At 40.7% G+C, this 16,531-nt stretch overlaps 1 protein-coding gene across 3 annotated transcripts in view; it reads right to left on the reverse strand.

Annotated features, from left to right (window-relative positions):
• The window catches only part of ECT2 (epithelial cell transforming 2), a 55,430-nt gene that overhangs the window by 24,716 nt on the left and 14,183 nt on the right, over positions 1-16,531 (reverse strand). For all 3 annotated transcript variants that reach the window (XM_067536518.1, XM_067536519.1, XM_067536520.1), the window contains 9 exons: positions 16,203-16,292; positions 14,962-15,069; positions 11,811-11,884; positions 11,542-11,672; positions 10,185-10,300; positions 9,917-9,979; positions 9,100-9,322; positions 7,198-7,334; positions 6,398-6,517 (listed from right to left, as the gene is read on the reverse strand). In XM_067536518.1, the coding sequence (XP_067392619.1) occupies positions 6,398-6,517; positions 7,198-7,334; positions 9,100-9,322; positions 9,917-9,979; positions 10,185-10,300; positions 11,542-11,672; positions 11,811-11,884; positions 14,962-15,069; positions 16,203-16,292 (1,062 nt within the window). The remainder of the gene's footprint in view (positions 1-6,397; positions 6,518-7,197; positions 7,335-9,099; positions 9,323-9,916; positions 9,980-10,184; positions 10,301-11,541; positions 11,673-11,810; positions 11,885-14,961; positions 15,070-16,202; positions 16,293-16,531) is intronic.

Below are 16,531 nucleotides of genomic sequence, written 5' to 3' on the forward strand. Positions count from 1 at the left end.
ACTCCTTCATTCTCAACAGGATGTTAACTCCTAATGATGGTAGTTAGGGAAAGGGTGGGTGAGAGAATGAAAACCCTTCATAAGACAAACTATCATTTAGATGTCCACTTTTCTCTCCTTTCTACAGCCGCTGCCGCCCCCACCAATAGAGAATGGAACCTATAAAGTGTGAGACATACCAGGGTGCAATCCAGGCCAGTGGGGGGCTGTGTCGCCCTTGATCTGCAATATGGGGTGCCTTGCAATGCCCTGCTGTTGTATCTCCCAATCTGTACCCCTCACGAACAGCTTGCCAACATGTATGTCACTCCCAGATGTGTTTACCTAACTGCAGCCTGCCACTCATTTCCTGGCTCCCACTAGCCTTGGTTATACTGCAGGGTGACCCCAACACACTCACAGTCTTGGATTTTCCACCAGAAATGTAAGTCATGTACTGCTCAGCCCTCTCCTGGAGGGTCCAAATATATTAAATCCATTATTCCTTTAAGGGAATAATAAACAATTTAACTCCCTTAAATGGAGTTACTCAGACATTCAATTTAAAAACACTGGATTAATAAACTTCTTTTGTTTTTATCTAACTACAAAGAAATGGATTTTTAGTGAGTTTAAGTAATGAGGCATAAAAGTGAGAAACGGTTACAAGATAAAATGCTTACTAGTGCCTACCAAATTATATTCAATTAAAGTAAAGTTTTTCACCACATGCTTCCAGTAGTATTACTGGCCAACCTCTAGGTTAGGACCCTTCCCTCAGAGGCCAATGACTGCTTCTTGTGTCTTGTCAGACACAGAGTGAAACGGTCAGGGAGAGATAGAGAGCTCAATGTGTTTGCCCCTCCTTTTTCTAGTTTCAGTCCCCCTTTGAAAAGCATTTCCAGCTGAGACCCAGGAGACAGTCAGTGTGGAAGGATGCTCCCTGATGGCTTCTCTCACCTGTGAGATCTTCCTTTGTTTTCTCCCTTTCCCATTTCTACTTCATGACTGTTTACTGCTCAAAATACTTATGGAGAAGTATACACTCCTTTGATCAAGACCGGTTGGTTTGACTAGTTTGATGCTATGTGAGTCTGAACGAATATTTTTATCATCATCATACAGGGGGAAGTTTATAACTTTACTTAATACAGCTACACACTTTTTACCATGATATTTCTGATAAACAGTGATGGGTTTTTAAATGATATCTCACAAGGCAACCCTTGTATAAAGATTACTACGATAGTGTGCAGGGTGTGAATACAATATAGTGCATGCTGTCACAGTATGTCTAACACATTCCAACTCCTCCTCAGACTGGAGATCTGACAAATAAACGGAGAAACTATTGGACCTGGCATATGTAAAATAGAGAAGAGAGAAAATTTTAATAGGAGAGTTCACACGTGTTCTGGAGGCAGAAGCAAAGCATCTGTGGACAAATTTGTCCAACATAATCCTCTCCGGTGGGAGATTGGAGGATAACTGGCAATAGATTGCTTTTTACCCCCCTTATGGGTGAGAAGGATTCTTGCCTCTTGCCGACCCAGCAACTGATCTACATTTGCACTACACCACAGTGAAGACTGGTGCACTGTGGCTAAGTAATGAAGAAGCTACTGCTGGCTCTGGGACAATCTTCATATCATTGATCTTCAGAACCAAGGGGGATAACTGTTAGGCAGAGAGTTTACCCGGAACCAGAATTTTAGTTTGATTTTGGATCAGAGAACGTTGGATCCTAAGCCAAAGGGTTTCCTGCATGTGATTTGGCCCTACTAACAGGAACCTTACCTCACAGTCTCTGAAAACACAAAAGCCTCTGAGATTTTTCCCCATGGTTTGGCTTTTATTTCAGAGACCAGGACTGTCCAGATCAGAACACTTCAAAGTCAGATCCAATGATTTGGGAACCAAATCAATGGAAGTCCTGTAACAGAGAGATTGGAGCCTTTTGTGTACTGTTCATTCTAGTATCAGGGCCATCAGTAGCCTATTCACATTGGATATGGATCCCTCAGCTTTGTCAGACCTGGGAGACTCTGCAGCCAGGATTTCTAGAAACAATATGGCTTTCAGCCTTTTCTGACACTACACTCCTTCTGTGCCCTTGGGGTAAGAGTGCTGCTGATTCAGAGGGTCACTTTCCTTCAAGAGCATGTGAGGCACAAAGAGATGCATCTTTTGAAGCCAGGTCTCAACTTCTGAATCCACCATTGAAGAAACAATTACTGTAACTGGTTCTTCAAGGCGATGCAGATGTGTATTCCACTTAGGTGATTCACAAGCAGTACCCCATGGGAGGCAGGGCTCGGAGTCCACCTAAACAAAGACTGCAGGACTGTTCTATCAATGTTCACATCCGCCCGGGAAGATGAGGTTATGTTCACGAACCATTATGCCATATGAACTGATGACTGCATAGCAGCCATGCAAATGTCCAATATGGAAACATCACTGAGAAAAACTCTACAAGCTGAAATTACTTCATATGCAATCTTAATGCAGGATGTTACCCCTTGGAGATCATCTGAGAAAGAGACTGCTTGACCCTTCATGTGATCCACGTATGAAACAAACAAGGCAAAGTAAAAAAAACAGTTTGGCCCCGTCCAGCTAAAAGGCTAAGCATCACCTGATGTCTAACATATGAAGACGCTGCTTCCTTTTGAGAGGAATGCAACTTAGGACAGAACACAGGTAAATACACCATTTGGTTCAAGTGCAATTGAGAAGCCACTTTAGACAAGAGCTTTGGGTGGGTTTGTAAAGTCACTTTATCCTTGGAGAACTGTGTATAAGTAGGCTGTGACATCAGGGCATGCAACTCACACTTTCCTTGCAGATGTTATAGCTACCAGGAATGTGGTTTTCTGACGCAGGATCAGGTAAGGACAAGATGCTAACGGGGTATGTTAAAGCCCATTAAGGCCACACGGACTACATTATGGTGGAATGTAATGTGGAATTCCATCTTGTAGTAAGGCTCTCAGACCGGAGGATGCAAAAGATCCCTATCATTGCCAAATGTACTTTCAATGAAGTAATCGCCAGCCCCAATGACTGAAGGTGCAACAGTTCTGCAGAAAAGGACCTGGGGTTACAGTGGACAAGAAGCTGGATGAAAGTCAACAGTGTGCCCTTATTGCCAAGAAGGATAATGACATATTGGGCTGCATTAGTAGGAGCATTGCCAGCAGATCAAGGGAAGTGATTATTCCCCTCTATTCGGCATTGGTGAGGCCGCATTTGGAGTATTGTGTCTAGTTTTGGGGCCCCCCACTACAAAAAAGGATGTGGACAAGTTGGAGAGAGTCCAGCAGAGGGCAACAAAAATGATTAGGGGGCTGGAGCACAAGACTTCTGAGGAGAGACTGAAGAAACTAGGTTTGTTTAGTCTGCAGAAGAGAAGAATGGGGGGGGAGGGAGGGGGGGATTTGATAGCAGCCTTTAACTACCTGAAAGGGGGTTCCAGGGAGGATGGAGTTAGTCTGTTCTCCATGGTAGTAATGACAGAACAAGGAGCAATGGTCTCAAATTGCAGTGCGGGAGGTCTAGCTTGGATATTAGGAAGAAGTTTTTCCACTAGGAGGGTGGTGAAGCACTGGAATGGGTTACTTAGGGAAGTGGTTGAATCTCCATCTTTAGAGGTTTTTAAGCTGAGGGACAAAGCCCTGGCTGGGATGATTTAGCCGAGGTTAGTCCTGCTTTGAGCAGGGGGTTTTACTAGATGACCTACTGAGGGCCCTTCCAACACTAATATTCTATGATTCTACTCCAAAATGTCCTGGCTAGAAGCCAGTGTTGGTAGGACTCTGTGGGCTAATGATCACACTGAAAACGCTTTCACTCTGCTGAATAGGCCACCCTAGTGTAGGCTTTCTACTGTAGAAAAGGTCTTTTTGAACAATTGCCAAACACCACTCTTCTTCCTCATTCCGCCCTGAAGAGTCAAGCCCTGAGATGCAGTGATCTGAGCTCAGGTTGCAAGGTGTGGCCTTGGTTCTTTGTGGACTGACCAAACCCCTGAGCCCGACAGCTTTCTCCTGTGGGACCTATGCCCATTCTGAGATAATTCTGCTGACTCAAAGAAGGGAAAGGCTGAATAGAGCATGCTGCGGATGGTGCTGTTGCTGAGAAAGATGTGGTATTAAACTGAGCTCTGACTCCAGTCACAGGTGGTAAGAAGGAGCTGAGGGACGGTTGGGGTGGAGTTGCCTCATATAGTCAGGGAGGTGGCAGCCATGAAGCACAAGTGCCACCCCTCTACAGGTACTGCTAAGCAAAATTCTTCAGCTCTGGTGTGCAGGGTGCAGATGCACCTAAGTGGAATACATGTTCACATCAATGGGAAGAAGAATCTCAGACTGTACTATCTAAGAATAAAAACTGTCCCATAATTAATAAAACTTAACCACCACAACTAACACTGGAACTACACTAAATAGTAAAGCTATAATGAAGTAAGCCACTAAGTTCTTCTCAAAAGTATCATCCAGGTAAATGGATCCTGATGAGTCACATACATCTGCTACTGCAGTCGGAAGGAACTGAGGCGGCAGAGGATGCCATACCCCCCTTTCACACAGTCTCACTCTCTGAATTGTCAGGAACACAGAGGGGAGGCATAGGACAAGCACGAGCAGTCTAACAAGCAATGTTTGAGGAGGTTCCACCATCTGAATTGCACCCACACCAGTGCATCCCATGAGCAGGAATATGAAGAGGACATTAACTGAATTAACCTCAAAATAGCAAGGCTACTATAGTGATTCTATTCACTTTCATAGTTATTCCATTAAAACCCTCAATGTAAAAAAAAATAAAATAAATTAAACAAAAAGCTGTATACTTCCCCATCAACTGCACCAGAGCACCACAGAAACCTTACCCATTCTGCCAACTTTAGGTCCAGCATCCCACACACTACACAGGTTTATACTCATTTGCTGATGTCAGAGCTAGGAGTGTGTTAGCACTCCAGATGCATCCTGAACTACCAGTGAAAAGGACTATGATACAGTTCGAGAGGTTCTGTTTCTACAGTGCTCCATTTGGCAACTAGGATTGTATGATCCTAGGCCTTTGTACTTGCCCATGGCAAAGACTAAGTCATTTGAGTATCTTGTTCCTGTGCTGCTCTTCCTTTTCAGCATGACTAAGGAAACAGAAAGGAAGTAAGTATCCTTAACTTCCCCAACCTTAAATTTAGTACCACCTCCCTGCAGGTGTGTGTTGGGGGCTACTCAGTTAATGCACTGATAACTATGCCCCCAAATTACAGTATCATTTCTAAGATTATTAAAATTAATTTCAGAAGGATGTAAGCAATCTGAAATCCCTCTAATCCAGATTATTCAGATATGAATCGGGACTCAAAACCCAAAACAACGAAAAATGGCATCTAGCAATTGTATACTAAGTTTTAGGAAAGAAAAGCACACTATAAAAGCAAACTTTCTTCATTTGATTAAAATTTCTCTCTCCATTCATCAGGAGATTCAAAGTTATGGCTCCTTGTTCCGAAAGATTACAGCAAAGTGCTTAGTCTAATTTAGACAGCAACTTGCATATTAAGAGTCCAAACTAAGAGAGAGACTGAGTGATGCAGGCTATATTCTACCACAAACTTCAGCCTATACCTCAGCTCCTGGCTAATGTCTCCAGATAGTTGCTTTTGAAAATCTTGGTGTAAACCAAATCTTGTGTTTGGCCAACTCAAGACACCTTTTAAAGGGGGATTAAATTTCACGAAGAGATGAATGCTAATCCCCTCTGAAAAATTTACTATTGGGCACAGAAAAATTGAGGAACCTTTTGGAAAAAAAAACCAAAACCAAAAACACAGACACACACCTCTAGATATTTTTCAGTGTCTTGTCCCTTTACTTCAAGGGGAATTGCTGGGTGCCCAGCACTTTGGAAAGTTACCCTAATGTTAAACTATTTTTGAGAATGTGGACTGAGATCAAAGACAAAAAGAATCCAGAGCTACAGAGCTCTCTGCAGAGAGCTATTAAGATGGAAATGAAACAAGCCAGCCTGTGGAGTAGAGTGGAGTGATCTGAATGAAGAGTTCTGCAAATATCTACTGTTAAATGGTCTGAATTCTTCTACATTCAATCTACAAGTTCCACCTCCTTATACATACAGGGCCTTTTATCCTGCAGGATCCTAAAGCATTTTAGACTTGCACATCACTCACCAGTCCTGAAATACAGCCAACTCAGGATGGAACATGGCAGCCAGCCATTCTGAACCAGACGGCATTATACAACAGTAACAAGCAAGTTAAGAATAGACTCTCCAATTGAGTGCAACAGATGTTGATTTTTAATGTGCACACAAAAGATAGTAACTCAAGATGGAAAATAACTGATGGTATGGAGGGAAAGAGAAACATGACAAAACTTGCCTTTATTTTAGTGTGCACATCAAAGATGTCTGGAATGCTGCCAAATATGGTCTTAATCTCTTCCTGAGCAAGGATAGGCCCTCCAAGCTGCCCTTCCTTTTCCAATGGAACTTGAAATAACTGAAAGAGTAAGCAGAAAGAAAAGTAATGGATTAAAGTTTTCATCTTTGAGATAGTGTATACACTCACATTAACCACTCTATTAAACTTGAAATATTGTGAGGGAAAGATTTGCTATGTTGTTATTTTCTGATCATGTCTTCTATAACCACAACCTTGAGAAGAGGATCCCATTATCCTCACATTTCATTGGAATGTATTGCATCATTCCACATGCCACAAATACTGGGTTTGAGGGTACAAGCATAAATTCATCCATTACCAAAACCATTCAATTCTATAAACACCACATTAGAAAAAAGTGGAGCAAAAGCTTATGCTATAGTAGCATGTCTAATTGAACCATCATATTTGAGCTCATTCTTTAGTGTATAGTCAGCTACTGCAAAGGAAATTGACTAAAATCTTGAATGCCATTGAGTTAAGTGTATTGTTTGTAGATTTTTTTTTAAAAGGAATTCTGAACAAGTTCCTTTTTCTGAAATCTTACATTTCTCTCTCCAGCTCCTCACTAGAGCAAGTTTTGGAATTAAGACAAAAAAGGGGAGTTTTTAATAAATGCTTATTAAGTGTTTTGAGATCCTCCAAGTAGAAGGCTGTATCAAACTGCAAGTTAGTGGGGCAATTAAAAACTAAACAGTGAGACTCATCTAGATACAGTAACAAATCTACAAACTTACCTGAATGATTGTTGTCAGAATATCTACGTAGTTACTTTCTGTCTGATAGAGTTCCTTTGCAACCTGCCATCTTGCAGACTGCTTTGGAGGCAGAGGAGTTGAATTTTTGGAAGGCTTTGCACATGATTTGGGGGTTTCTAATGAAGTTGAAAGAGAGGCAGACTATTTTAGAATTGTATTAAAATCTTTCCAGGAAATTAAAGTCCACTGTCTGAGATGGATTCCCAAGATTATCAGAAAGAGATACCAACTTATTTTGTTAAAGGAATCCCCTTCAAATAGCAAGATGTTTTTGAAAAGTTATATTATCCTATTTGATGCAAGGAGAACATTTGTTGCATTAGTGGGAGACCTTTTTTGGTCCACACTTAAACTCCTACTATTACCTTCAAATGTCCTAGGACATTCACTCTGGATATCAGCCATAAAGCTAGGGAGAGTACTGTGATCAATTTTCAATTTACTATTTTATATTCTATAGGATTAGTTCTCAAACTGGTGCACCACTCACTGGTGGTTCAGAGAGCTGCCTGCTCAGCTCATATGAAGGTACCTCTCTATTTCTAGCAGCTGAACACCATTTAAAAAAAAAAAAAAAAGCAAGTATTTTCCTCTGTTACTTTTCCATGTAAGCATTTGTCATAAGATAAACAATTGCCAATAAAAGGGTAGGTGGCATATATGAAACTCTCTAAAATATGGTCCACATTATGCAAAGCCTGAAAACCACTATCCAACAGGAGAGAATCCTAGAGACCCTAATGTGCAACTAGTGGTGTTCCGAATACAGATCCTTACATTAATTTGAGGTATTCTGCACATTTTGAAGACCACCAGTCACACCCAAAACTAGAAGATATACATTTAATAATCAAACTGCTTAGAGGGGCAATTTAAACTGGATTTTTCTGAATTTGTACTGATCAACTTCAACATCACTGTTCCTGCAGCAAATATTCTTACCTGCTATCAGAGCAGCACTGGTATCACTGTAACTGTAACTGGCTTTTGATTTTGAAGCAGAAGGCGCAGAATCCCCTACTAAAATGTTAGTCTCCTCTATCAAAGACGTTTGATCTATAAAGTTACACTGGTCCTTACTGTCCTCCTCCTGATGACTATGCCTGTAGGTTACTTGCTGGACATAATCACTGGTGTTCAGATGAGTCAGGTCATTCATATTTACATCTGTAGCATTTCCAGCTCTTACTCTTGTATATTGGAATTGGGATTTATTTTGAAGTCCAAGTTCTAGAAGTTGACTAGTTGTGGATTTTGCAATTTTCTCTCTTCCACAAGAGCCATATGCAGAGATATTAGCTTCTTTGTTAGTTAATTGGTCAACATAAGCTAAGCAAGTTGGCTCTTCATAATTTTGTGGCATGTTTGACATGTTATTTGTCCCTACAAGGTGTTCACATGAGCCAAAAGTATCTTTCAAGGCTTCAAGATAAGTTGGTCTTACAGTGGGCTTGTTGCTTTCCTTTGGAAAAAGCACTTTTTTTTGGAGATTTGATACTGTCCCTTTTCCAGGTGTGCTATTGCCTAGGCTTCCAAATGACTTACTGCTAGCTACCTTGTTCATTTGCTGTAGACTTTCGACAGGATTCGAACACTGCTTTGGAGTAACATTATTTAGAAGCTGATATTTGATAAATGTATATTTTTTCCTCATTTTCCTCCATGTTTGACTATATCTACTGACATGACGACAGCTGACCTGGCCTCTACTTGTGTCTGAACGCCTCATTCTTATTCTGCTCTCTGAATAATTTGAAAGGATAAAGCCTGTGGTTACTTATACTGTAGCATAACTAATAATTTTTTCTACTTCTATAATTTGCATAGAAAGAATACTGCTTTAAGCACTGGTAAGTTTGGTTAAACCTCTTTCAACTATACCTCCATTAGCAATGATGGACTCGGGTGTGTTAGAAACATCCAATAAAGACCCCATAGAAAGGGAATGCTCAGCTGATTGACGTTTCCGAGGAGGAAATGGTGACATTTCAGTTTCTCTGGTCAGCTGCGCAAGAGTCTCTCTCAAGCGACGTCTCTTGCGATTGCTGTTTGGGGTATTCAGAGAAAGTTGTGACACAGACTTTTTGAGTTCAGGACTCTCTAGCTGTAATTAGATATGAAAACGCAGGTTAGTATTTTTAGTCACTGCCTCCAACTTGATTCTGTATAGGCTACAAACAAAAAGATACATAAAGATTACATGGGACAGTTGCCCCCATTTCACTGTAGAGGTCAAAAAAAAAAAAAAAAAAAAAAATCATTGAAAGTTTTATACAGCAAACATGTTAGTAGTTTAAGACACTCTAGTACCTCATGTTAAACATGATTTTGTTTTTTAAACAAAGGCTAGTATGTATTTGATTTTCCAGATTTAAAAATTCTGCACTGCATAATTACAAGACCACCAGAAAGTGAGCACTAAATGAGCAAAGTGCAAGTAAATCAAGTTTAAGGTTTAGTCTGAATGCTTCAAGACAACATTAAGGAATTTTAGAAATATACTATCATGAGTTATAAGCATTCAAATTAAGCCCTAATCCCGCAAATATTTACACATGTGCTTAACTTTATTACTGTAAGTAACTGCATCAATTTTAGTGGATGTCTCAGAATAGTCAAGTTAAACAAGTAAGTATTTGCAGGATCGGGGCTTTTACATTCAAATATTACAAAGAAACAATCCTAAAGGTCAACATACCTTTTCAAATAAGTACATGGATTCTCCAGCTCTGGCATCCATCTGAATGCTTCCCCAGAACCACTACATGGGGAAAAGAAAGTGTCTTCTGTAACTTGTTTCAAAACTTGATAAGCTTTTGACCTGTGATATTGAATATCTTTTACATATCTGCAAAAATCCTCAAAGTGTTAACATGTTTGTTCAGAATATACATTATATGCAATACAATTGTGGCTTACATATTGAATGATTTTAAAAAGTGGTAAGAACTTCTGTTAATACTAACCTCTTGCTTTACCACATAAAGTTTCTTTGAAGGCTGAAACGGGAGATCTTTTACTGTATTTTCTTCAACAACCAGATGTGTGCACCGTTCATCACTAACTGGCAAGTACTGCCCTCCTAGCGTAAGAAAATAAATCAAATTAACTGAAGAATTAAGCATCTATAGTTTTGCAAGAGACAACTTTGCAGTATCATCAAGGTTGGGGGTAAAGAAGAGTAAGAATTAGAGGGGAGAAGATTAAGATGAAGGGGGAGTTGGTCGGCAAGTTTTGAGACAGCTGCATGCTGGGCTCCCCCAGCACACACCACTCTGGAATGCAAGTAGTACCAGCAGACATTCTATTGCAGTACAAGTTCAGGGGACAGCTTCGATAAGCCAAGGCGCACCATTTATGTAGTGTTAATCTACCCCCTTCCCAAATTCACAATTTCTGTTATGATGAAAGTTGTGTGAAGAGAGAATAAAAATCTTACTCTTCTGGAGCTCAAGGGGCACCAGTGATTTTTTTTTAAAATGGTTTGGAGAAGGTCTTAGAACAAGCCTCCAGAAAGACTGTCTCCTAATGAGCAAGCCAGAATAGCTTGCCTAAACACAAGCCATCACAAATTGGAAGCTGTGCACATTACAAAACTAGCTATACCATATGGGCTAAAAGGACACTGAAAAAAGGAGACTCCTTGTATCTGTCTTAATAAAAAGCTCAGTTGTGTAACGTTTCTAAGATAATAGCTGGTGCAGTTCTACAGAACATGCAACAAAACTTTAGGAGCAAGATGCTACATATACATAGCACTGTAAGAACAGACCTTAAGCAAATTATTGAGTCAGACAAGTATTTTCATTATGTTGTATTACACTACTGAAGGGAAACAAATATTTGGCCACAAGTTCTATACAAATTATTTTCTTACAAATATATTATAACAACATTTGTGAGCACTACATGCTTCAAGTAACACTTGAACAGATATTTGTGGAATGCAACTTTAAGGGTCAAAAAAGCTAAACGTACACACTGCATATTTACATAACCAGCTTTCCAAAGTTAAATCTTAGCCAATAGACATGTGCATGCGCGCACACACACGGGGCTGAAGTGGGTTGGAACAGTTTTGAATCCACAGCTTGACAGAAAAATACCTCAATTTGGCATAGAAAGTTTTTGCTATATGCTTTATGCCCAATGAGATCTAAAAAAGCTAAATGTAGCTTTTTAAGTGCAAGACCTGTTCACATCAACCTGCGTACAAACAGTCACCATTTTAGTTTCAAAGACATTTTAATAAAAGTTAAAAATACATTTCCTATAAATTCCATTGTGAATGTGATCCAGTTAACAGAAACATTAAACAACCACCTTGCATTTTTGTCATTTCTTCCATGTTAATTCTCTCTTCATCAGAAAATCCAAAGAAACTTAACACGCAGTCCTGGAATGGGGGAACCTTGAACTCATTTCTGAAATCATCATCAGCTGCACAGAAGTCACTTAAAAATAAATATTCATTAAAATTAGTTGGATATTTATAGTCACTCTTTACTATACAGAAACTTGTTTTTGTATCACGGAAAAAGGTCTAAGTTCAGTTGGTTTGGGTTTTTTTTGTTTTTTTTTTGAACACTTACATTTCATTCCTTCTCTCCCAAGCCTTGTAAATCCACTCAGCTTTCACAATAGGTGTTCCCAGACTCACAGCAACCTACAAGGAGAAGGAAGTCAGTAGTCAGTATGATACGTTAACTCTCCATTTAAATTCTTCCCACACTTGGAAAAAGATTAAATAGCAACATTTCTGATTTGCAAAACAGGTATTGTAAAAAGAATTAAGTTACTCCTCTGAGAGGCTGAATCACAGAAATGTTGGACTGAAGGGACCTTGAGAGGTATCTAGCCCATTCACACACACATACACATTCACACAGGCCATCCCTGACAGTTTGTCTAATCTGTTCTTAAAAAGCCAATGATAGGGATTCCCCAGCTTCCCTAGGTCATAGTTTTTCAACCTGTAGTGTGCGTACCCCATGGGTACGCGAGACACAGGTAGAGGGTACCCAGGGAAAAACAGAGTGAAAGGGAGGCAGGCAGCAGCAGCCCACTTCCCACCCAGTCACAGATCCCAGACAGAAGGCAGGCGGCAGCCATTAGCTTCTGGGGGAGGCGGGCAGCAGCCCCCCGCTTCCAGGTGGGAGCCCGGTGGCAGCCTTTTGCGTCTTCCGAGCTGGGCTCGCAGCTGGCTGGCAGCCACCCACGCTCCGGCTCCGAGCCGAGGGACAGCCTCCAGTGCCCCGGCTTGAAGATGGGCAGCAACCGCTTGCCCACGTCCCCGGGTCCCAGCCGGCACGGAAGCCTCCTTCGCCCCAGCTCGGATTGAGTGGCAGTCGCCCGCCTCCTGAACTGGCAGCCAGGTGACAGCCGCCTGCAACTTACCCAGGTGGCAGACCTCCTCCCTGGCTCCAAGCCCAGTGCCCAGAAAAACTTGTCAATTTCACTGCTCTAGCTGAACAGTGAAATTGACAGCTATGACAGTCCCAGATTTCACCAAATTACCCTCTTTTCCTGTCTCCCTCTCTCTCACCCCTTCCTCCTCTCAAATCTATGGCAAAATATTTGGCACGGCACTTTATATTCCCCAGAATTGGCATGCCGCTCAAAGCCGCCTAGCTTTGGCCAACATCACCTCTAGCCTAGGTACATACTTGAGCTGTGGCAACCCACACCGGATCTGACATCTGTCCTATCATGGCCTTATATACTCAGCCCTTCTTCCAACATATGACTCACATTAGTCTGTAAATATAAAATCCCATGGAATATTGAGTGTTGGGGTACTTATTAAAATTTTCAGAAGTTAGGGGGTACTTGCTCCTTAAAAGGTTGAGAAACACTGCCCTAGGTAACATACTGCAGTCCTTAACTATCCTTACACAGAGGATTTTCCCTAATATTTAGCCAAAGCCTCCCTTGATGCAGAGTAAGAGGATTATTTTTTGTCCTACTGCCAGTGGGCCTGGAGAGCAATCGATCACCATCCTCTTTGGAGCCATCCTGAACACATTTGGAGACTTAGAGCCCCCACCGCCACTGTTTTCAACACTAAACATACAGATTTTAAGTCTCTCTTCATAGGTCATGTTTTCTAAATATTTGCTCACTGTTGTTGCTCTCCTCTGGACTCTCTCCCATCTGTCCACCTCTTTCTTTAAAGTGTGGCACCAAAGCTGGACACAGTATTCCACCTGAGCCCTCACCAGTGCCAGATAAAGCAGGGCAACTTAACGCCCATGTCATCATATGACACTCCTGCTACTACACAAGAATATTAGCCTTTCACATTGTTGGGGTTATAAGTGGATCACAAGTTGAATGAGCCTAGTTTATTTTCTGCAATACTCTGCAGCCAGTTATTCCCCATTTTGTATTTGTACTTTTCATTTTTTTTTCCTTCCCAAGTGAAGTACTTTGCACTTGTCCTCTTCACTAAACTTCATCTTGTTGATTTCAGACCAATTCTCCAATTTACCAGGGTCTCTTATAACTGTCCTCAAAAGTGCTTGCATCCCTTTCCAGCATGATGTCATCCACACATTTTACAAGTATGCTCTTTATTCCGTTATCCCACTCATTACTGAAAATATTTAATGGTAATGGACCCAGAGCAGAACCCTGTGGGATCCCACTACCTAAGTCTTCCCACTTCTACAGCAAACCATTGATAATTACTCTGAATGCAGTCTTTCAACTAGTTAGACCTACTATAAGGTGGGAATGCATAACAGCAGATAATCAAGTGGTAGTATAGATCACTGTAGTTAGAGTGCAAATATCTTTACCCATGCACAGATTCAGAAAACCACGATATTCATTCAACATCCACCCGGTAAATGTGAGCACTAAGCTGTACCCCATTTACAAGATAGTTGAAGCCTGAAGTACATTATCCAGTGGAAAAAGTTTCTAAAGCTATGTCTACACTACAGACTTTACAGCGGCTGAGCTGTACCGCTGCAACTGCGCCAATGTAAAGTCTGCCACGTAGCTGCTCTATGCTGATGGGAGAGAGCTCTTCCACCGGCATAATTAAACCACCTCCAACAAGTGGCGGTAGCTATGTTGGCAGGACAGCATCACCTGCCAACACAGCATTGTCCACACCAGCGCTTTGTCAGTGAAACTTACGTCCATCACACCCCTGATTGAACAAATGTGCTAATCTAGACAAAGCTCAAGTTTACTTAAATTCCTCTTCAACTACAAAAAACCAACAAACAGCAAAGTATAGTTTTCAGTTGAAAACAAAGCTCTGTTGCTGTTTTCTGGGCAAGACCCCAAGGCCCAACAAAACTAAATAAATAAATAAATAAATAAATGATTTTCTGAAGGAGAATCATCTTCTCCAGCAGGTAACAAGGTGGTAAATGCTCTGAAACCACACTTGCAGAAGTCTCCGTTAACTTAATGCTAAGTACTCCACAAAGAGACAAAATGCTTATTTTTGAAGGTTGCACTCATCTGTAACCAGAGTCTTTAGACAAAGGTATTTTTAGAACAGGCTGTTCAGCTACTGGAATCAAAAAGCAATTACCACTCATTGTTTTTAAAGTCTGACGTCAAAGAAACAAAGAAATACTGAAATCTTTAATCCTTTGGCATTTACTTGCAGTTAGCCCTTTTTCTTCAATATGAAAGTGCATCTGAAGGTATGATTTCAAAATGTCGATCTACACTGAGAAACTTTTCAAATCCAGTCCTTGAAGTGCAAAGGAGTTCACATACTCTGAATTTGTCTCCTTGTGTAGAATTAGCCACCAGATGTGTAACTTTTGAACTGAAGTCCCTCCGAATAATTCCGCCCATATGATGAACCAAGGTCACCAGCTTAACCTGAAGAATCAGAAAGTAAGAGAATCAATACACGTTTTGAAACATGCAGCTGTTAACTAAGGGACAAAACAAGAGTTATATACATTGCAAGTTAGTTCCATTATAAACTTAAAGCAAAGCTTTTGCATGTTCATTTAACCTGTACTGTTGCAGTTATGAAAGGAGTCAGTTCTAAAACAAGACATGGTTGGCAAGGCATAAATGTTACCTGCCTTGGAAGTATTTAACATATATCAAGTGTATTTTAAAGAATCATCCAAGCCACGATTATTGTAGTTTCAGCTATAGTTAGTAGTTCATAATGCTTCACAATCATCTCATCCCCTCAAAGTCAAATTTAGATAGCAGCTCATAAAGCAATCAAACAAGATGAGTTCAGACATATCACAGCCTACTGTAATGCAGCCACTTCTGTGGAGAGAATTGGCAGCTGTCTTTGGATTCTGTGCTATTAAAACATAGAAATGAAGGGTAACATACTTGGCTGAAAAAACAGCGGTTTAGAACAAATGAATGTGGACTGCTCAATTTGAGTCTGGCAGAACATCAGAGTTAACTCCTAGCTCTTGGAAGATAGTCTTGGCTCGGTGCTTCATGCAATTGCCAGCATCTCCAGCAGTACAGTTCCCCCTGATGCCATGCCAGAACACTGATTCAGTAGTGGCTCATGATAGTGAGACACCAAGCAAATCATCAGTTGTTTCTTGTAATATCTGGGTTTTCCTTCAAAAAGTACTGACCAGGCATGATGCTGCTTAGCTATAGTTCTGATAAGATTATTGTTTATGATAGTGATACTCCAAATGCTCTAAACAGGATCTCCAAGTTTTACTAGAGTGCACTCAAGAGCACGTACATAATCCAACACAAGTGGCAGGTCAAATCGATGCCGTCTAAGGATCCAATCCTGCTCCCATGCAAGCCAGTGAGTCCCACTGTCTTCAACAGGAGCAGAACAGTCTTAAGTAGCCCATAGAATCGTAGTTCTGTACTCAAGAATACAAACTTTAGTCACTGTTGAATGTTGTACACTAGAGCTGATATAACAGAAGACTACTTTGAACATAGTTACATGAACGTTACTTAGCCCAAGAAAGGTGAGGGGACAAGGGAATAAGACAAAAGAATCTTACTAGTTCTTCTTTCCTCCTGAATCCTGTAAAGCACAGCACCAGATTCAACATACTTGCACAGTACAATGGACGACATGAGAAAGGTAGAGGCTGAAATCAGATAACTGATTTATTACAGTAGCCAGAATCACAAGCTTTATTTAAAAACAATGTTAAACAAAAAACTTAGACAATGGCTCTAAAATATTGTAATTTTGTTAAAATGCACTGATACCAATCAACAAGGCTCAGTGTTCTCTGGTATGCCTTGAAATAGGAACTGCCACCATTTTGGTGAAATGATTGACCTATCTCTGTATTATGTGCTGAAATGATGCTGTAAACTTTTT

The sequence above is a fragment of the Emydura macquarii genome, unplaced genomic scaffold (genome assembly GCF_026122565.2).
Source record: "Emydura macquarii macquarii isolate MOO-44397 ecotype Brisbane River unplaced genomic scaffold, CSIRO-AGI_Emac_v2 contig_3603, whole genome shotgun sequence".
NCBI classification, from domain to species: Eukaryota; Metazoa; Chordata; order Testudines; family Chelidae; genus Emydura; species Emydura macquarii.